The 22,808-nt window shown below is 39.9% G+C and overlaps 1 protein-coding gene across 13 annotated transcripts in view; it reads left to right on the top strand.

The window, feature by feature from the left end:
* The first annotated feature begins 1,155 nt into the window (after nucleotides 1-1,155).
* VRK2 (VRK serine/threonine kinase 2) overlaps nucleotides 1,156-22,808 on the top strand; it is a 119,826-nt gene continuing 98,173 nt past the window's right edge. For 5 of the 13 annotated variants that reach the window (XM_008254373.4, XM_051838680.2, XM_051838698.2 and 2 more), the window contains exons 1-2: nucleotides 1,159-1,292; nucleotides 4,433-4,573. In XM_008254373.4, the coding sequence (XP_008252595.1) occupies nucleotides 4,438-4,573 (136 nt within the window). In that variant the 5' untranslated portion in view covers nucleotides 1,159-1,292; nucleotides 4,433-4,437. Of the gene's footprint in view, nucleotides 1,293-1,387; nucleotides 2,092-3,123; nucleotides 3,253-4,432; nucleotides 4,574-13,575; nucleotides 13,949-22,808 lie in introns of those variants that run through there. The other 8 variants (XM_008254375.4, XM_070069699.1, XM_070069700.1 and 5 more) reach the window with 7 other exon arrangements.

Here is a 22,808-nt window from a genome sequence, read left to right as displayed (position 1 = left end):
AGAATATCTTCCATCTATTGGTTCACTCCCCAAATGGCTGCAACGCTGGACCTGGGCCCATCCAAAGCCAAAAGCTATGAGCCAGGACCTTGCTTCCGGGCTCCCACGTGGATGCAGAGGCCTAAGCACTTGTGCCAATTTCCACTGCTTTCCCAGGTACATTGGCATGGAGCTTGATCCAAAGAGGTGCAGCCAGGACTCCAACTGGCACCCTTATGGGATGCCTGCATGCTGCAGGCAGTGGCTTTATCCACTACTCCAGGGTACTGGCCAGTGCTGGGTATTTTTTACAAAAATGTTTTCTCATGCCAGCTTTCATTCTGGTGACAGATTGATAGATACAGGAAGTCTCAATTCTTATTTATTTATTTATTATTTATTTTTTCCCAAAGAAACCTTTTATCTAAGGAATACAAGCTTCATGCATTTCACAAGTACATCTTAAGGAACATACCCACCCTCCCACCCCACCTCCTCCTTCTCCCTCTCCCTCTCCCATTCCCAGTCCCATCAATTCTTTCTGTCAAGATTGTTAAAGGGCTCCCTTTTTCCTTGCAAAATTTGCATTCTGAGCAATCATTGTTCCTATGGAGAATGTCGATGTGTCAATAATTGTTTTCTGAGCATTTTTCTACTCGAAAATATTTTAAGTTCACTATGTGTGATGTGTTTGAAACTACTTTCTCTCAGTTCATTGTTTTAATAACCTTACAACCTCATCCTAGGGTTATTTCCCTTTGGACAAAAACGTGAACTTCAGTAATTAGGGCTAGTTAAGATTACTCAGCTAGTAAATGGCAGGAGTAGGACCTGGGCCACTCCTGAGGCCTCAGTGTACCGGACTAGCTGCTACTCGGTACTCCTGTCACGGTCCAAGAGATCTGAAAACCCCAACTCCACAAATGCACGTCGTGGAACATCCACCCTAGACCAATCTGAGGCTCATCCTCCAGACTTCCGGCCCAGCTGCGTGGCGACGACACAGTCCGCGTTCCGGATTCAGCCTCGCCACTCCCTGGGCGTCTCCAGGGCGTGCACCTGGCACTGGAAGGAAACTGGCAGCTGCAGCCAAGCCCGAGGCCCCGTGGGCTGTAGGGGGCGTCTCGCCCCAGAAACAGGCGGCGCCGGAGCCGCCGGCCCGCCCGGAGAAAAGCGCGCTCGCCCCTTCCGAGGGCCGGCTCCGGAGCAAGGCCCGCCTCCCCGCGGGATTGGAGGCCCCTGGGCCCCGCCTAGCCCCAGGAGACCGACGGGAGGCGGTGTGCGCGGCCGGGCGGCTGAGATACGGAGGTCCGGTCAGTGTTGTCTCGCTCGCTTGGCCGGAGGTCGGGGGTTGCGTCCGGCACGTGGCGCGCCCCGCGCTCTGTCTGCGGGGGCCGGCGCCGCGCCGGAGGCCTGGGGGTGGGGTGCGCGGCCGCCGTCGGAGCGGAACGCCGGGGCCTGCGGGCGGCGTCCCAGGCCCGGGCCGGGCGGGGTCGCTGCCTTCGCGGGTTTGTTCCTGACTTTTTCCTAGTTCTAAGTGAGAACCAGCACCCCCTTCCACTCGTGGTTGCTGAAAGCGGGGTCGGTGGAGTCCGGCGAAAGAAAGTTTCTTGGAAATCGGGCAGCAGGCGCCGGGCCCCCGGCCTTCGCTGCTGGGGTCTCGGAGGAGTAGGATACCCGGCGGCCGGGCCGTGCCCTCTCCTAGGCCTGCCCGGAGCCCCGCCCTGACTCGTGGTTGGGCCCAGGGTCCCGGTTTGTCCCGGAAGCTCGCGTTGGGCGCATCGTGGACACCGCTCCGAGAGAGCAGGCCCCGCTGTCCCCCGGGGCGTGCCTGTCGTGGTCAGGGTCTCCTTTCAGGTCTCAAGCCCGCAGGCCACCGCCTTGACCCAAAACGTTGTTGAGAGTTTGTGCCCTAGTCAGTAGTTGCTCTTCGAAGGTTTTTCAGCCAGCATCCGCGTATATGCTGGCTCTAAGGGGGAGCTCCTCGTGACGGACTGCAGGTACGGGGCCCTCCGTGATCTTGGCGCCCAGCCCCAATCGCAGGCCTCCCTTGGGTCCGGAATCTGGGGCAGCCAGGTGTTCCCGCGCTCTCCCTCCTCATACTGCTGCCAGGTGAGGACAGCGAGCGCTGACTTTGGCAGTGAAGGGGTGCAGCCCTTAAAAGGGAACAGATACTTGGTCAAATCGAAAGTGGGAAGATGGTGTGGAGAAAACTTTCATGTGTAGTCGTATATATTTATAATGAACTTTCGTATCAAATACTCTCAACAGTTAAACTTGTGTAGGAATACTTAGAAGATCGCAGTTACCCTCACATTTAAATTAGCTTCAGGTGTCAAGAGGGTATGTGGAGCTGTGTAGCAGCTGGATTCTAGGCACTGGGAGGGAAGCTGGGCGTGGGGGGCCGGGGTTGTTGCGAAAACAGTGCTCCGCATCTGTAGCTAAAGTGGAAACATCCCCATTGCTTCCTGAAGTTTATCCAGTCTCCTCCCTGGGAGATTGTTTGACTTGTAACAGTAACAAATCTGACAAGCAGGACCTGTAAATAACTCTCTTTGCCGTCTGGTCTGGGCTATTAAGCCACTGCCATTTTGAAAACCTTGGAGCACATTTTCTTTTACTTTTAAAAAGATTTCTTTATTTGAAATGCAGGTAGAGAGGGAGAGATGTTCCATCCGCTGGGTCAGTCCTCAAGTGGCCGTATTGGCCAGGACCGAGCCAGGAATTTCATACTGGTCTTCCAAGTGGGTGGCAGGGGGGAAGGTACCCACCAGTCTCCAATGCTTTGCCCAGGCTGTTAGCAGGGAGCTGCTTGAAAATAAATAGAGCAGCCAGGACTTGAACCCATGTCCATGCGGGATGCCAGCGTTGCAGGCAGCAGCTTTACTGGCTCACTTGGGCCACATTGTCAAGGTTGCTTGAATTTTGTGCTTCCCAGATCGCAATCCTAATAGATCCCAAATAAATGTACTTTATCCTCAATTAGGTTAATTTTTTTTTTGAAGATTTGGTTAGTTGAATGGAAGAGTTAGAGGGAGAGACACACTGGTTCACTCCCCAAATGGCCACAGTGCCAGGAGCCTGGAAGTCCATCTGGGTTCCCCTCGTGGGTGGCAGGGGCTCAAGTACTTGGACTGTCTTCTGCTACTCTCCCAGGTGCATTAACAGTGTGGTGGATTGAAAGTGGAGCAGCTTGGACTCGAACCTGTACTCATATGGGATGCTGGGATCACAGCTGATGGCTTAACCCAGGATTAACCTGCTGTGCCCCCAGTAAGGTTGATTTTTGGTCCAACACGTTAATATTTTTTCCTAAGAAATTATGTCTTTTAGCTCTAAGTATCCCCTTGTAAAATTCACTAACATGTGTGTGATTAGAATTACTTGACTGAAGTTGTAGGGCTGGACTCTAAAGATGATGCTTTTGCTGCTGGCAGTGCAGCACTGACTCTGAAGTGGAGCTCTTTTCACCTTAATGAGGGTGGGGAGGAAGAGCAGGTGATCCTGAAACCACCCAGGGGCTTTATCTGCTAAATGGTATATCCATGAAAATCCCTTGCTCCTTGAATTAAACCTGAATACCTGCCTCTGTATACCACTGCTGTATTCCTCTCTGAGTGCACACCTTCTCTAACAGCATTCTCGGGGAAAGGAGTGTTTGTATGTATATGACATTTTCTTCTTGTCATTTGAAATTAACTGTTTCTTAAGGTGTGTTCTGCATTGTTGATATGCATTCTAGACTTTCCTAAATGCAGTTTTAAAATAAAAGCACCCTTTCCATTGGAGGGTGAACCAATGGCACAGGAAGACCTTTCTCTCTGTCTCTCTCTCTCACTGTCCACTCTGCCTGTCCAAAAGAAAAAATTATTTGAAAGGTTTTTTTTTTTTTTTTGGTGGTGATGGGGAGGCAAAGAGTGATCTTCCATGTGTTGGTTCCCATTAGTCCTCAAATAGCTGCAACAGCCAGAGCTGGACCAGGCCGGAGCCAGGAGCCAAGAGCTTCATCTTGGTGCAGGGGCCCCAGGACTTGGTCCATCATCCTCCATTTTTGCTTTCCCAGGCACATTAGCAAGGAGCCAGATTGGAAGTGGAGCAGTTGGGACTTGAACCAGCGCCCATATGGGACTGCCAGTGCTGCAAGTGGTGGCTTAACCTGCTGAGCTACAGCACCTAGGTCCCCTAAATGAATTTTTGAATTGTTGAATTAAATTCAACACATTTGGTTTTGTTTTTTTTAAGATCAGTACCTAGTAGACTTCACTCTTGTGCTGGATGTAATTTCTTATTTGAATTGTGTGTGGGATTTCCCAAACGGAATTGATTTCAGAATCCTTATTTCTAGGAACTTGGGGCTGTTTCCCATAGAAAACATTTTAGCAAATGTGTTTTGAACTTTAAAGAGTTTTTGTTTTTATTTTTAATCATCTTATCTCACCTCTTCTGCCAACAGAAGTGATGCCACCAAGGAGAAATGGAAAATATAAACTTCCAGTACCACTTCCAGAAGGAAAGGTTCTGGATGATACGGAAGGAAAACAGTGGGTGCTGGGCAAGATGATCGGCTCTGGAGGATTTGGATTGATATATTTAGGTAACGTATAAATAAGCACTCCCAGATAGTCTTATTTGTTTGATTATAACTGCGACTTCTTATTAAGATTTAAACATTAAAACTCCAGAGGCAGGCAGTTAGCCTAGCGGTTAAGGCACCTGCATCTCCTATTGAAGTACCTGGATTTGATTCTGTCTCGGTTCCTGATTCCGGCTTCTTGCTAAAGCACACCTTGGAACTCAGCAGTGACAGCTCAAGTAGTTGGATCCTTGCTACCCATGTCGGAGACTTGGATTGAGTTCTTGATTCACGGCTTCTCCAAGCCTCAGCCCTTGTGGGCATTTGAAGAGTAAACCTGAGGATAGGAGCTCTCTTTCTATCTGTATATCTCTGTCTCTCAAAAATACAAAAATATATTTTTTTGCAATCAGGAAATTAAACTCATAATATAGATTCATAAATTATATTAAAATTCATGAATGCACTTCATTTAGTAATATGAAGGTAATGTTTACAACATCAAGGTTCTAGACATGATGGACCCTTTCCTCGTCCATGTTTTTCTGAATGACTTAGAGGCCTTCTCAGAGTGTAATTATACAATCTGCCAGACAAAATGCTAATGTTCTTTTTTCTCCAGAGAGCTTGTTTTCCTGGACACATGCTTTTACTGCTCAGAAACAACAACCATATAAATACAAACACTTTCTGTTTGTGAATCTTAATCATTAATATGATAATAAAAGGGTCTAATCATTTCTTAACTGAACTCCTCTGGAGAATTAGCTTTAATAACTCAAGGCATCTATTGTGTGGAATGAATTAAACTTGTCTGTGCATCTATGGGTGTACTAGTTATGTGCTGTCCTTGGGATAATTGAGAAAATGGACTCGCATGATATATTCAGTGTTTGGCATAGCGAGAAACTCTGGGAATGCTTTGATATTGCATTTAAAATTTAAAAATTATGCTGAATTAAAACAGTTGATTCAGGGTTATAAATGGTAGGATGAAGATGAGATATACATTAAAAGACTTGATTTGATGAATAAAATAAAATAAATATTACTGAATAAGGAAAAACTACTCTTAAATATAACATCTCCTGAATGTACTGACTCACATCTGCTTTTATAGGAGTTTGAGTTGATGAAAGACCTTTGAGGAAATCTGGGTTTCTTCATAAATTTCAAAACAGACATGCTTCATGATTCATGAAAGGTTAAAGTCCCTGGGCTAGTGCTGTGGTATCGTAGGCTAAGCCTCCGCCTGTAGCACCAGCATCCCATTTGGGTGCTGGTTCGAGTCCTAGCTGCTCCACTTCTGATCCAGCTCCCTGCTAATGGCCTGGGAAAGCAGTTGAGGATGGCTCAACTTCTTGGGCCCCTGCACCCACATGGGAGACCCAAAGGAAGCTTCTGGCTTTGGATTGGCCCAACTCTGGCCATTGTGGCCATCTGGGGAGTTAACCAGTGGATGGAAGACCTCTCTGTCTCTCCTTCTGTCTGTAACTCTGCCTTTCAAATAAAATTTTTTTTAAAGATAAAAATCCCCTTCTGATAACATAATTATAGTTTTGAGTGAATGAAATTTGGTCAATAAACAACTTAATAGTTACCTCCATGTCTAATAGAGTTGGAAACAGGGTCAACATACAGCAGGGCTAAGAGACAACCTCCTCAATGAAAGGGTTTGAACTTGCTTGAAAAATGCTATGATGTGCTAGGCTGAGTGACATAGATAGCAGTATTCAGTAGAAATATAATGCAAGCTACATTAAAAAATGATAAACAAGTAAAGTTTATTTTAATATATCCTTAAATCTGAAATACTCAAGGAAATTTCAACAATGTTGTCAATCTTAAAATGACGTATTCTACTTTTAGTGAAAGTCTTCAAAATCCAGGATGTGTGTAGTCTCACAGCCTCATTAGCCACTTGAGGTAAGTAGCTAGTGGCCATAATTTAAGGCAGTGTAAAGACCATGCAAGCATCTGCTGTGTATGGATGGTAGAATTGCCTGTACGGTGTGCTTTTGAGACTTGGAATTAGCGAATTCTCTTTTGTAACAAAGAGTTAAAGACTCTAGTATACAGTCTTGACTCAAAGTCAGACACAGAATCAATAAATCATTTCTGATGTAGCCTTGGGTACCACAGCTTATTATCACTTATTTTAAAAAATATTTATTTATTTGAAAGAGTTACAGGAAAAGAGGCAGACTGAGAGAGTTCTTCCATTAGCTGGTTCACTCCCCAGATGGCCACGATGACCAGCACTGGCCCAGGTTGAAGCTGGGAGCCAGGAGCTTCATCTGGGTCTCCCACATGGGTGGCAGAGGCCCAAGCACTTGGCCATCTTCTGGTGCTGTCCAGGCCACTAGCAGGTAGCTGGGTTGAAAGTGGAGCGGCCAGGACATGAACCAGTGCCCATATGGGATGACGGTGTTGCAGTGGCTTTTCCTGTTACCCTGGAATGCCAGCCCCTATTACCACTTATGCTTCGTGTTTACTATTTGAATTATTTGAGTAATTTCAAAGAATTAGAGAAAAGCTATATCGTGTGAAAATTAGCAAGGGCACTCCATTGGGAAAGACAGTAAAGAAATGTTCGGCTATTTAGAGAAGAGAGGTGCTATGTGTTCCAGATCTCATTGTTCCATCAAAAGGTTTGTTAATCATTGGTTAGGTTAATATTATTAAAGTTAATTTTTATTTATTGTTTTCAAAGCTGTATAACCAAATCCACATGAAATTACATGATCTTTTCACACTTCAGCGTGGTTCTTGTTACTTTCTGTATATAAATGAAGAAGCAGTTAAATTCAGGTTTTCCTTAAAACCTCTGTGTCCGGCTCCATTCTTTTCAGGTATTATCCTCTCTGGATGCGCTGTTTCGGCAGATACTTTATCAGCAGTTGTTGCCTAAGGCTCAGAAGAAACTAGCTGCTCTCATTGTGCATGTACAACTGAACTCTAGCTCTGAGATCAATAGCCAAGGCCTTTCAGTAATCCGCAGCTTACAGTCAAGGGGAAGGGGCAGTGAAGTTTGGAATTTACTCTTGACATGGAGAAATAATGTGCCTGTAGCATTCACAGAAACAGTTACAGGAGGAAAAAGGAAAGTCTGAATATAAGAACAAAGTCAAGGTTCTTTCTTTGTGTATGAAAAGGGTTGGGAGTTGGGGGTAGAGTAGAAGAAAGGCAACTGGTTGAGGGGGTGGGAGAAATTGCTGTCATTTTACCGTCAAATAAGTGAAGACGTTTCTAAAACTCCAGGGAAGGAGAAAGAACTGAGGATGTGAATTGTTCTTTAATGCTAAGTATAACATAGAACCAAGTGAAGTAAGGGAGAATTGCATCAATAAGAGCAGGGATTTTGGTAGAAGGCAAAATCTGATCCAAAGCCTATCCTGACTAAACTACTTAGCAAGCCAAGTTACTTTCACCTACTTAGTAATCCTTTGGAGTCATTGTTTCTGTTCTTTGTCATTGGGATAATGCTAACTCTGAATATTAAATAAATAATTTTTTAAAAAATTTATTTATTTGAAAGTCAGTGTTACACAGAGAAGGAGAGGCGGGGGGGGGGGGGGGTGTGTCTTCCATTTGCTAGTTCACTCCCCAGTTGGCAGCAATGGCCAGAGCTGCGCAAATCCGAAGCCAGCAGCCAGGAGCTTCTCCGGGTCTCTGTCACAGGTACAGGGGCCCAAATCCTTGGGCCCTCTTCTACTGCTTTGCCAGGCCATAGCAGAGAGCTGGTTCGAAAGTGGAGCAGCTGGGATATGAACTGCTGCTCATATGGGATGCCGGCATTGCAGGCAGTGGGTTTACCCACTATGCCACAGTGCTTGCCCTACAAGATAATGTTTTAAAATAACTTGGAACTTGGTAAGCAATTAAATATAATTTACTGAGAATTTTGCTTCTAAACATTTGGTGCCATAATGCACTAGGATGGTGACAGAGACCTTCATTGGAAGGATTTTCTATTTATCCTGCCATGGATTGTGGTGAGTTTAACTACTCATGTAGCAAAACTAAGAACATGGAGAAAGTCTGCAGAAGACTTGTGATGTTTTACGTACTAACCTATATCTGTGAAGGGTCTTTGGTCTTCAAAGAGTGCATGGAAAAGGCCCGCTAGGAAGACACAATGGGGGCCTGTATTGTGGTCTAGTGAGTGAAGCCACTACCTACGACTGCCAGCATCCCATGTGGGTGCTTGTTTTGCTCCATTTCCCATCTAGCTCTCTGCTAATGGCCTGGGAAAAGCAGTGGAAGATGGCTCAAGTGCTTGGGCACCTGTTGCCTTCATGAGAGACCCAGGTGAAGCTCTTGGTTCCCTTTCTCTGTAACTGTGACTTTCAAATAATAATTTTTAAAAAAATGAAATATGAAACTTGTATAAAAATTTTTAAACTATGGATTTGAAAATTTTCGCACCAGAATAAATTTTTACTCCCTTTTTCCATGCACTTTTACAAGTACCCTTGTATGTTATGATCTAAAATTTTTAGTCTTATAATGGATTGATTTTGATAAGATATGTATAATAATGTTGAAGAATTTTGTAAGTGTTCTGTTGCAGAGGCTTTGAGACAGTCTTACCTGACACAATGCAACTTTATGGTGCCAATACAAAGTGTTTCTAGGTAATTTTGTAAATGATTCTGTGGGTGTAGAATGAAGGAGTAACTGAAAGAAAAGATATTTGGTACTTGAAAGACTTACAGCATATAATAAATTGAGTTCTGGTGAAGATATAGATAAAAGGTGATACAAACTCAAAAGAGGAAGGGCTCACTATGCATTTGAATCTAATACACTTGCTTTACCTAAAGACAAGAAGCAGAGACCCTAGAACATGCATTCTAGTTTTGTATGTGTTCTTTGTTAACTTAGCAGTGTCCATTTACCTGTCAGTTGAGAAATCTCGTTAAGTATTTAAGAAAGTTTGGGTTCTTTCCATAAAAAGGGAGCATTCCTATAAGGCTTAGCCTTTGCTTGTCTTTGTCATTTTTTAAATGTCCATCCTGCTTTTTAACATTTCTTAGTATGGTTCTTCATTTTCAAAATCTTTACAGTCAACCTCTCCTGCCTCATGGAAAGGTTTATCAGGTACCCCGTCCCTCAGTGCCTGTAGGTATTACGTCTCTTCCACTGTGCTGCTTACTGCCTTGTAATGTTGACAGTGGTCAAGGTGTTTTTAATTTGAAACCTATTGCTACAGGGAAATCTCTTCTTGAAATGAGCTCACCTCTGTTGCCACACAATAAAAGAATTCCCAGCTTTTGAGAGCTTCTGGCTTCCTTATGAAATATGGATAGACTTCTGCTTCTGAAGTATTCTCATTTTTTTTTCTTTAGATAAGGAAGAAGAGAAATAAATAGTATGAGGTATGTTCCTTCTTGTAAGACACAGAAGTATCTATGTTCATAAAATAAATTACAAGAAAACTAAGAAACTTGTTAGCTCTAAATGAGAGAATTCACCGGAAGTTAGCTGGATGATGGAAATGTATCATTGTCACTTAATGACACAAAGCTGCTGATGGATTTCATACTGCTTAGATACTTGGTTTAACAATTAGTACCTCAGTGTTTGTCCCACAGACCTACATTTCATGGACTGATTTTTTTTCCTGAACACTGTAGTGTTCTATGTGAAAGAATTTTTGGAAAAAACAGCAATTATTTCAAGAGAATCGTTGAAGATTTCCAGTTTCTTTTAAAAAGGTGGCCTTTAGTTAGCCAGGTGGACTTCTCTTTTCTTTAACATCTCCAATCAAGGGAAAAGATTCTGTAGAAAGAAATCGATTGAAGGCCAGAAACATCTACAGATGCAATGTGATCCCAAGCAATGAAGCATGTGGCCCTTCATTGGCATTATATGATAACAGGAGGATCTTCTGGCAGAAGAACTCACTTTTGCTGCGTTCTGCATGCTGCCCCTCCAAACCCATCTTTGATTGGCACCTATGCCCTATTGAAACTGGCATCACACCTTCTGAATGGGCACAATGCCAGGCCAGCAGATGGGTATGGGCAAAAGCATGCCAGAAACCCAGTATGTGAATCAAGTTTAAGTATCAGGGGCCCAAACTCCCATCCAGGGATATAAAAACTACAGTCTGTTGAGAGCTTTTTGTGCTTAAGGTTAAAGGACATGCCATTTCTACTCCAGCTTAGAGGTTGATTAATTTTGAAAGTCAAACAGGAGCTCCTGTGGCTGTGTCAGGCAAAATTCTATCTTTGGTGAATGAGAATTACTACTTCATGTAGGGAAGAGAAAGTATTGTAATGAAGTTTCCAATGAGAGTTACTCTCCTGCAAGTGCCTCCAGCGCTTAAGCAGCATGCGTTCAGTGGAGATGAATATTTCTGTTCTCCAGCAGAGTCAGGTGCAATCAAAGCCAGATCTTCAACCTGCTGCAGTAAAGAACCCTAAATTTAGAAAGGGCAGACAAAGTTTAGAAGAACTCCTTGGTGGCAGCTCTTTTCACCATGAGCTGATGAAGTGCCATAAAAGTGTATAAAGGATATGAAGGGAAAACCCCAAATAAAAACACATTCTAGAATACTTTAGCCTGAAACAAAGATGTTTAACAAGTCAAAGCAAAAAGTTCAGTCCTTCCTCTTCAATGCAGAAATTCTTCTGAATTTTTCTATCAATAAAAGCTTAGTTCACCAAAACGTTAGAACCAAGTTAATACATAAGTAACAAACTTCTTATTCTTAACATTTATTTCAATGCATGTCTATCATGTATATAAACTTTGCCTCTTGAATAATGGATTTTGCATAAAGTTGAGTTCTAAACATCATATTCCTTATGATTGTCTCACACCCACTGTGGAACTCGCCCCATTTGCTCTGGAAAGGAGGGTACCTTTCCTTGTGATCATGTCTCCTAAATGCTCTTAAATTTATGGGAATGCCTGTAATACCAGATGTGGCCAAGAGAAGCTTTTCTTAATCGCCCCATAGCCATTGCTTTTGCTTTTCCACTGTGTAAACTTTATCTATGGAACAGATTCCATGAGACCGTTGTGAATACTTCAACGTATTCAAAACATATAACTGCCACAAATTAAACTACTAAAACTAAAGCTGGTGCATTGTAACTGCCAACTAAAACTGGCACGTCCCTCTGTCAGACTGCAGGAGAGTGTGCCATGCAGTCCTCGGAAAACACAATTCATCCAGAAGCACTCTTGTCACTTGCTCTGATATTAAACCAGAGAAAGTGACATTAATTAAAGAAGTGACACGAGCCAACAAAGGCAATGAAATTCTAAGCTTTGGCTCCTGTGCAGACCTTAATCCAACCTGTTCTGCTTAGGTATTGTGGCCATTTCTGAACAGTAGCTAGTATGGCCACAGTCACCTGCCCTATTCTGAAACATCCACTTCAAGCTACTTACATTTCACATCCAGCATTGGACTAGTTAATTAGTACATTGGTCACCGTTGTATGAGCTTCCCAAGGTAGTAGTGTGGTGGCATGGGATGCATTTACTGTGCTTGGTGAGTGTGAGGTGTACAATGACTAGAGATAGAGAAAGGTAGATCTAATACAAAGGCAAGCAACAGCCAAACAGCAGAGTACCTAGACTTGGTAGACTGAAGCCAGGATGGTCTGTTGCTTGAACTCATTGTGGAAACAAATGGTGGCTGAATTTATGAAAATTCTAACAGGCTACACAGGCAAGCCGGCAAATATCTAGAACTTTTTCTTTGTTCCTATAGCATGCTCTCTCACAAATGCTCATCTCATTATTTCATAGGACTGTTTGTATACAGTCTTTTGAACACCCCCTGCCCCCCCCCCCAACATTCATAAGCATTACATTGTAGGCCCCTTACTGGCAGTTTCTCAAGAGTTCTTAAATTCGGCCTTGCATATTATAATTTTTCAAAATCAATTTGTCAAATGAACTGTAGAGCTAATCTGTTGTGGAAAAATCATTTGTCAACAATTGAAGGCATTGTACTTTTAGATTTAGAAACATTTTGTGTATTTTGGGGAGTTGGCAGAAGAGAAGTACCTGTTCAAGTACATTTTTAAAATTCAAGAAGTCAGGTACTTAATCTATAAACTAGGATTTATTGGGAAAAGTCCACTCTGTTAATGCATAAAATAGGGATGGAGTTGGGGGGGGTCGATTAAAAAATGGATGTTGTGTTAAGAGTAAGCGGTTTTGTATAGAATAAAACAATTCTAATGAATAGCATTAATTGAAGTAGCCTTAATATTGGGCATAAATTTTTGTGGGGGAAAAGTATGGTGTTCACTGTTAAGTGGATTGACTTGTAAGCATGTAACATGCATAAGCAATGAACTTTTCAAATAATGTAAACATAACTTTAACAGAAAATAAATTATTGGAATTTCTTTTAATCCAAGTGTGTGAAAGGTTTGATTAAGGGTTTTGTACATAGTCAGAAGCGTTTGTTATGGTTTCTGGGCATAGGTATTTAATGTTTGAGATCAGGAATTTTCTATCTGTGTAATTAGTCATGAGGCTTAATGTACATTTTTCATATCAGGCAGACAATGGCTTCAAAGAGACAGCAGTGCTGCAAAGGAGCAAGAAAAGAAGGCCAAAGTTGACACACACAGAGGCAAAACAGTGTAGGGAAAATCAACACGTTTTGCAAAATCAATCATTGAAAATGTGTCAGCGTTCAGGAGACTGTCTTTAATTTGCAATCCAAGTGAAATAGAGTATTTAAATATGAGAGGCTGTATTATTGAGCCCAGCATGCCTGCTACCACTTGTTTGACTAGCTCAGAATAGAATACTGAGAGGCACGGGCTCAAAGTTAAATGAACATTTATACATTTTAAAATCAAATGAAAGATTCAGAGTATATTCATGAATTAAATTTTTTTCAGAACTCTAAATTTAATCAGCTGGAATTACTTTTAAAGTGTCATTCTATTTAACTTTTGGGAATGATGAATTTGCCTTTTAATAGGGATGCTGCATTTTATCATGAAGATGAAACAAACTGTCTTTTGTTAATTATTCCTCAGAGACACTGGCCATTTTTCTCTTCTGTGCTTAGTGTGGAAGAAAAGCAGCTTGCTGCAAATTTATTTCAAGCCTGAGCGAATGGAAGCCTCAACATGTGGGAAAGACACACGTGGGGAGCATGGCTTCCACTTTAGGTGTCCTGAGTGCCACCTAATGCACCTCTCAGAGGTAATGTTGGCAAAGCCTCACGCAGGAGGTCACGAACATAGAACACAGAACAGTAAAAAAGAATAAAATTCTGATGAAGAGTAGCAGATGTATCAAATGTGGCTGTGGCATCTGAGAACTGCAGGAATGAGTTTTTGAAATCTTTGTTCAGAAGTCGCCATTTTCATCATCAACTACTAGAACTCTCACTTAATGTGTGCCAAGGTCAGTGTTAAGCACTTTGCATACCTTATTCCATTTAATCCTCTCGGCAGCTTACTAATGAAGATATTGAGGCCTAAAGAAGTTAAACAACTTACTTCCAGGCCACAGTTTTAATTGTCTCCATCTATATTTGAACCCAGGTCTCTTTGCTCTACTAATTAATGTCCCTTGTCAAAGAACACTTTGAATGTATTGGTGGCCAAGAGAAAATAGTGGCAAATGGTGTGCTTATGACAAGCTCATTTCTAAAATAACAGCAAAATAAGTAATTGATAGTATTGGCAGCTAATTTAAGAAATCTGGTAGTGGTGATGCTTATAATGGTGTCATTTTCATTCAGATTGACAACTCAAGGCACAGAGCATCAGTGATGTTTTTAATATTATTAAGATCACCCAATCTGTGAAAGAACATCTGATATTTATAGTAAACCTAATGTTAAGCACTGGAAAAATTCATGAAAAATGTACTATACCTTATATCAAATGACGTTTTCGTAGAAAAAGAAGTCAACCAATATTGAATATAATCTGAAGAGAAAGATGTAGTAGATTTTCATGCTTTTTCAAGGAAGAATAAATTTTCTAGTTTGTAGGGATTTTTATACATTTGTTTTTAAGTCTAATAAAAAATAAGATCAAAAAGACCTCTAAGTCCATATGATATGAATTTAATAAACATGTAAAATGGATTTTTTTTTACAAATGAGTTATTCTTGGCTCTGTCTTTATTCACTGGATAATAATTTAAACATAAAATGCCTAGAAAAGTAGGTCTTTTAAGGAGTACAACCTGGAAAAACACCTGGATAACTAGAATCTTATTAAAGAATATCTCCTTGTAGGATTTGTTTCATATACCAAAGTATCTTATTGATAGTAGACTAGGCTTTAAAAAAATACTGTGGAGTTTTTTCAACATATTAACAAAGTAGTAATGATTTACTACATACTTAAAGAGATACTTACTAGATATTGCAGTGCTAGTTTTTAATGCTAGAATGCTTTTTTCCTTTGGAGTGTATACATAATAAGGAAAATAACAAAATATAAGCTATTACATTAAAATACATGGTTTTTAAGCACTTATGGGTGATTTGGGTTATTCCAGTTTCTGCAGAATGTGAAGAAAAGTTACTCATTATATTTGGTATTATTTCTATTAAAGATCATATGTTAACAGTTGTAACTTAGATCTCCAAGGTCAAATGTGATTTTTATAATTGAGAACATAATATTAGTTATGTAAACCTTTCTTTAAAAAGTATTAGGAGAGTAGTTGTTGGAAAAGTAGTAAAATTGACTACAAAGTCCCCACACAATGCACTTCAAGAAAAGAAGAAAACGAAACAAACCTCCATATCTAATAGGCATTTGTTGCATGATGAAAAGGGGAAGAAAAATATGTGTAGGCCTCTGTGATCATCAGAATTTTTTAACAGGAAACTTGTGAACAAGTTTAAGTGTTGAAATTAATGTAATGTAAACTAAGTACAATATAAAATCTTCATAAAAGTAGGTTGGTTTTTGTTTTCTTAATTGGAGAAAGAAATTGTCAAGTTCCTTTTAATTCTGAAATAATAGGATGTTAAATTTGTGAATGCCTTGTCCGTGTTGAAACATGGGTAGAGGCTTTCAGTTAAGAATTAACATAGCTGAGAAGATTTAGCTATACTAGTTAAGCATGTGAAGCAAATCTAAGTCACAAAGAAGTAACGTAAAGAGATCATAAAGAAGAAAAAATAATGGTTCTATTTTTTGTTCATGTAGTTTATCTTTGGACAGAAAATTACTACATGAAATAATAAAGTCCTGCAAAATAGACACCATGATGAAAGATAAAGGTTTCCCTTATTTGAAGCCTACCTTTAGCATGAATATTAGAAAGTATTTTTAAAAAGTGGGGATGGAGCTAACAGTTCTTAAATAGTGGGTTTTTAAGCCGAAAATATAAGGTTTACAGTATCATTTAGGAAGGGAGGTCAAGGAATATTATTCAGTTGTAAAAGATAATGAAATCCTGATATGGCACCAAAATAGATAAAACTGGAGATCATTTTTTTTTAAAGTGAAATAAGCCAGACACATACAAATACTACATGTTCTCTCTCCTGTGGAAGTTATCAAGAAATAGTTGAGCTGAACTCAAAATGGTGATTATTAGAGGCTGGTAAGGGTGAGGGGTGGGAGGGTGGAAGAGCTCGAAGTTGGGTGGAGTTAATGAGTTCTGGTGTTGTGCAGCACAATGGGGTGACTGCAGTTCACAGCAACACGGGTTTTATGTGCTGCATAAAAAACTGATGATAGGAGCTGGTAGGCTCCAAACACAGGAAGACATGTAAATGAAAGGCTAGTTGCCTAGTATGGTGATTTATATTGTGTATATGTGTTGAAATATTGCTCTGTACCCAAAAGTGCACCATTTTATAGGTTAATCAAAAATTTAAGAAAAACAATAATTGGAAAAAGTCCTCCAGTTTTTACTTTGTAGAGTGAAAATAGATTTCATGACAGGACAAAATTCAATGTCTCTTATGAAATAGAAGTCAACATTTAAGATTTTAGGGAACTTAGGGACTGGCATTGTGGCATAGTGGATAAAGCCACTACCTGGGACTCCAGCATCCCATGTGGGCACTGGTTCGTGTGTGTCCCTGCTGTTCTACTTTAGATCCAGCTCCCTGCTGACAGCCTGAGAAAAGCAGTGGAAGGTGGCTCAAGTGTTTGGATAGCTGCCAACCATGTTGAGAGACTGAGATGATGCTCTTGGCTCCTGACTTCAGCCTAGCCCAGTCCTGGCTGTACTGGCCCTTTAGGGAGTGAACAAGCAGGTGGAAGATTCTCTTTCTCTCTCTATTTTCTGTAACTGCCTATCAAATACATAAATAAATCATTAGGGAAAAAAAATTTAGGAAATTCTAAAATATAACATTTGATATGAAAAAAATTAGAACACTAATTTTAAGAAATATAAGCTTAAATATACAATTTTAAGATGTAATTCACATTTCTAAAGTAGATTAATGGACTGTGGTTAAGAATTATAGGGTTGCCATAAAACAAAAATGTTGTTTTGCATCAATCCTTCAAGCAACCTCAAAATATATGTAGTTAATCATAATAACATGAACATATCAGTTAAAAATATTTGTGAAATAGATAAATGAATTGTAAAATATAGCCTATTATAAAATAAATGTGATATATGCTAGGACCAGTAAGTAATTGGCAGAGAAGAGCAAAAAATATGAATTTAAGAGCATTGGATTATAATACGGTTGTCTCTTTGTTAAAGAGAGCGTGGGGCAGGTGTTTGATGCAACAGTTAAGTTACCGCTTGGGGTACCCAAATCCCATATTGAGTGCCGTTTGAGTCCCAGCTGTTCCACACCATGCAAGGCAGCAGATGATAGCTCAGGCACTTGGGTTCCTGCCACCATGTGGGAGACCCTGATGGAGTTTCTGGCTCCTGGCTTTGCCTGGCCCAGCCCCAGCTGTTGCAGCAGGCATTTGAGGAATGAACCAGTGGATAGAAGATCTGTCTGCCTTTCAAATGAAATGAATGAAAAATTTTAAAAGGTGCTTAGCGAATACTTTATTTAATGGTGAAAGCTTAATAAACAAAGTAAAAATGTAGTGATAGAATTTAATATGACCAGAATGCAGTGGTTTATTTTTACTCTTTAAAAAGAAAAAAAAAATCTGGCAGTAAATAAGTAATTTCAAATATAACTGGAGATACTTTATACAACTCAGTAAATGATAAGTCAGTTGACAGTCTTCACACTGTTGTGTGTGAAACACAGGTTATATAAGTGAAAAGGATAGGTGCCCTGGCCATGCAATGCGTATTTAGTGTGAGGATTTCTGTTTTGATTTCTTCTGTGTATTAGGCTTCCAGGAAACATTCTATTACTACAAGTGTTGGAAAAGAACTGATTGTGCTGCAGTAACTAAACAACAAAGTTCAAAATGCAATTCGTAGGAAATAATTTTAACTTGGAGAGACTTGACATTATTACAGAGTAAGCCCCCCCACATAAAATCATTGATTTTAAAAAGTCTATGTGTAGTGATTTAGCAGATACAAAAACAGTTTTTATGTGTCATAGTCTTGGAATCCATTGTTAGAAATAAATACCAAGATCTTGCTTTTGTTTTTCTCCTAACATCTACATGACATCTTCAGTGTCATTTGAAATTTACCTTCCACTTAAAGCTAATATGGTTTTTCCTTTTACGTTTTCTACCAAAGTTGTATATTTCCTTTCTGCAACATTTTTGCTTCTACATTGTCACTAATATTTTCATTTTTAAAATTATGGTTGTGTACTTGTATCTTTTATGTTTACAAGATTGATTATTTGCAAGGCAGAGTGACAGAAAAGGAGAAATTCCCTCTGCCAATTGACTCCCCAAATGACCACAACAGTGAGAGCTGGGCCAGCCTCTAGCCAGGAGCAAGTAACTCCATCTGGGTCTCCTACAGGGGTTGCAGGGGTCCAAGCACTTAATCTGTTTTCCCAGGCACATTACCAGGTATCTGGATCAGCAGCTGAGCAACAGGGTTTGAACCGGCTTTCATATGGGATGCTGCCATTGCAGGTGGTTGCTTAATCTGCTGTACCACAACTTAGCCCTCATCTTTATCAATTTTATGATCATTTCAAAGACTTAGCTCTTGATTTCATTGGCTCACTGTTTGTTTTTGGCTTTAAATTTTGTTGAATTCGACTTAGTTGCTGTTTGATTCTCTTCCTTGAAGAGGATATGGCTGCATCCCACAACTTTTGATGTGTTAATTGTCTTAGGAATTACGTCTACATTCATTGAAAATTCCACCAGTCCCTGTTATAATTTTTGCATCTATTGTCAAATATGTTTTAAAGAACTGAAGGAGATGTTACAAAATATATATTTTCTCTGATATTTGCTGTATTTTTACTTCCTTTACAGAAAATGTAAACTCTTAAGAATAATTTTTCCCTTTTTTTCCTCAGTATCATCCTCCAGCATTTAGCCTTCTTTCTGAAGATTTTTTTTCCTGCATATTGGACTGACAATTTTTTTTTACTTCCCTTTTCCTAGGTTCTGATAAGAAATCTGCAGTTACTGTTTTCCTGTAGATAATCTCTTGTGTTACAGTGGGGTTTTTTTTTTTGTTTTGTTTTTAGCTTTTAGCAGTTTGACTATACTGTATTGTGTCTAGGCATTGATTTCCTTGAGAATATTCTTTTGGGAATTTTCTGAACTTTTTTTTTTTAAAAACATTTATTTTATTTATTTGGAAGAGTTACAGACAGAGGTAGAGATAGAGGTCTTCCATCCAAGGTTCACTCCTCAGATGGCCCCAATGGCCGGAGCTGCGCCGATCCGAAGCCAGGAGCCAGGAGCTTCTTCCAGTTCTCCCACGTGGGTGCAGGGGCCCAAGGACTTGGGCCATCTTCTACTGCTATCCCAGGCCATAGCAGAGAGCTGGATCAGAAGAGGAGCAGCCGGGACTAGAACTGGTGCCCATATGGGATGCTGGTGCTTCAGGCCAGGGCTTTAACCCACTGTGCCACAGCGCCGACCCCTCTCTGAACTTTTTGAGTATATATGTTTATGTATGCATAAAACTTGGAAATTTCATTATTTCATCTTTAAAAAAAAAACTTTGTCTATTAAAAGGCAAAGTGATGAGAGATACCGAGAGACAGAGAAAAGAAAGCCTATAGAGCTGTTTAATGTCCATATTTTATCTCTGTTTTTCAGTTTAGACAAATTCAGTGGTTGTTTATCTTCAACATAATTCTGTTGAGCCCACTCAGGATTTAAAAAAATATTTTGATTGTATATTTTCAGCTCTGGAAATGATGTTTGAATCTTCTTTGTGCTTTATATGTCTTTGCTGCATTGTTCAAACTTCACAGCAGCTGGGACTGGAACTCTGATATTGGGTGTGGGTGTCCCAGGTGCCACCATTCCTGCCCCTCATTCTTCTTGTCGTTAACCACCCCCCAAAAATACATAGGATGTTGAATACCTTTGCATATTCTCATTTGATCTCCTTTATCATCTTTGTGGAAACATTTGTTAAATCGTTTTGTACATTTTTTTAGTTCATTTTTTAATCATTGCAATGGAAAGCAATCTATTTTTGGTATGTCTTTTACCAGATATGTGTGTTTCGAAATATTTTCTCAGATTGTGATTTTTCTTTTTATTCTCTTACCAGTGTTTTTCTCAGAGCAGAAAGTTAATTTTTATGAAGTCCAACTAATTTTTTCATTTATATGTTAGTCTTTTAGTATTGTATCTACAAAATTGTTACCCTAGGTTGTCTAGATTTTCACCTGTAATGTGGAAGTTTTGCCGGCGCCACTGCTCAATAGGCTAATCCTCCGCCTAGCGGCGCCGGCACACCAGATTCTAGTCCTGGTCGGGGCACCGGATTCTGTCCCGGTTGCCCCTCTTCCAGGCCAGCTCTCTGCTGTGGCCCGGGAGTACAGTGGAGGATGGCCCAAGTACTTGGGCCCTGCACCTGCATGGGAGACCAGGAGAAACACCTGGCTCCTGCCTTTGGATAGGCACGGTGCGCCGGCCACAATGCGCCGGCCGCGGTGGTCATTGGAGGGTGAACCAACGGCAAAGGAAGACCTTTGTCTCTGTCTCTCTCTCACTGTCCACTCTGCCTGTAAAAAAAAAAAAAAAAAAAAAAAAAGTTTCAATAGCTTTTCATTTTACATTTATCTTTGTGTTTCATTTGTTTTGATTTTCATGTAAGGTCACTGTCTAGATTCTTTTTATTTTGCATATGGATATCCAATTCTAGTACCATTTGCTGTAAAAATTATTTTTACTCTATTGGATGAGTTTTGTCCCTTCGTAAGAATGAGTTGACTGTTTGGGTCTATTTCTGAACTCTATTACACTCTTCTGTTTGTTGTATTGGTAATACTGCATTGTTTTAGTTGTTGTAGCTTAATAGAAAGTTTTGAGGTTGAGTAGGGTAAATTCTCTGACCTTGTTCCTCTTCCTTAGCATTGTGTTTGCTTTCCTGTGTAAACTAGAGTAAGTTTTATATTCAAACCATAGCTTATTGATATTCTGATTAGGATTCCTCATTTGAATTTATATATCCAGTGGGAAGAATTGTTATCTTAAGAATATGAGTGGGTGTTTGTTTGGCCTAGGAGTTTGACACCATGTCCTATATTGGAGTGCCTTGGTTCATTACTTGCCTCTGGCTCCTGACCCCATCTGCCTGCTAGTACAGACCCTGGGAGGCAGTGGTGATGGCTTGAATGATTTGGGTCCTGTCATTCAATGTGCAAGATTGTGTTCCAAGTTCCCAGCTTTCTTTTGTCTGGCCCCAGCTGTTACGGGCAATTGAAGAGTCAATCAGTGAATAGGGGCTTTTTCTCTCTGTCTGGTCTCTTATGTTCTGTCTCTCTGTCTCTCCCTCTTCCCAACTTACCCCTCCCCCTCTCTCAACCACTCTCCCTTCCTCCCTTTGTGCTCTACTTCTCAAAGAAAGAAGATATGACTCTGTATCCATGAACATGGAATACCTCTCTACATATAAAGGTCTTTGATTTCCTTTGATAGACTTTTGTAAGGTATTTCTCCTACCTATAGTCTGTATAAGTACATGTTTTGTTATATTTATAGATATTTCTGTTTGGGGGCTTAATGCTGTGTTTTTAATTTCTAATTCAAGAAATCATGATTTATTAGATCTGGGAGGTTCTTCAACAGTTCTTTGGGTTTTCATTGTAGACACCATCAAAGAGTTTCATTTCTTCCTTTGCAGGCTGTATTTCTTCTTTTCTTGACATTGTATTCTCTAAGACTTCACTATATTAAATAGGAGTGATGAGAGAGGACATCCTTGCTTTTTTCTTAATTACAAGCATTGAATTTCCAATAAGTCAGATTTTAGCTGATTATTTTTGTTTTGTTTTGTAGATGTTCTTTATCAAGTGGAGGAAGTTTTCCTCTTTACCAGTGTGTATAGAGCTCTTCTGCTTGTTGTAGACTTATAGTGCTCTTCTTTAATTTCCTAAGGTAGACACTTAGATTATTGACTTTGGATCTTTTCTCCATTCTGGTATATGTATTCAGTGTGTTGTTACCATTTGTATATACTTAAATTTTGCCTATAAGCATTTCTTTTGCTTCATCCTACAAATTTAAGAAATTACATATTCATTTAAATTATTTTCAAGTTTTTCTTAATTTTTTCTTTGATTCACATGTTATTTAGAAATGTATTTCTTAATGTCCGAATATTTTGGGATTTTTTTCTACTGGAACTTCAGTTATTTATTTTTAGTTTAATTTTATTATAGTGTGAGAATATACTTCGTATGATTTCTGTTAATTCATATATATTGAGGTATAAATTTTGGCCCAGAATGTTGTCTGTCTTGGTGAAAATACTATGTGAACTCAATAATAGGTATTCTGTGGTTATACAATGAAGTATTCTCTAAATGTCAGTTAAATTCATTGAATGCTGGTGCTACCAGTTCAGCTGTACTAGTGATCTTATGTCTGTTGGATCTGTAATTTACTGATAGTAATGTGTTTAAGTCTCCAACTATTAACAGTGAGTGGATTTATCTTCTCATATTTCACCTTGAAATTCTTAGTTTTTGCTTAATGCTAATATTATGTTGGTAGTCTGTATGTATAAGTTTGTCCCTGATTATTTTCCTGCTTAAAAAGTCTACTTTGTTTGCAATTAATATTGCTATTACAGCTTTCTTTTGACTTTTGTTAGTCTGGTATGGCTTTCTCTATTCCTTTGCTTTCATCCTGTGTCAAAAAGTGGATTTTTTTATAGAAAACAGTTGAGTGTAGTTTTTCATTTATTT

Source organism: Oryctolagus cuniculus, chromosome 2, assembly GCF_964237555.1.
Source record: "Oryctolagus cuniculus chromosome 2, mOryCun1.1, whole genome shotgun sequence".
NCBI lineage: Eukaryota > Metazoa > Chordata > Mammalia > Lagomorpha > Leporidae > Oryctolagus > Oryctolagus cuniculus.
This window is presented reverse-complemented; position numbering and strand designations above follow the sequence as displayed.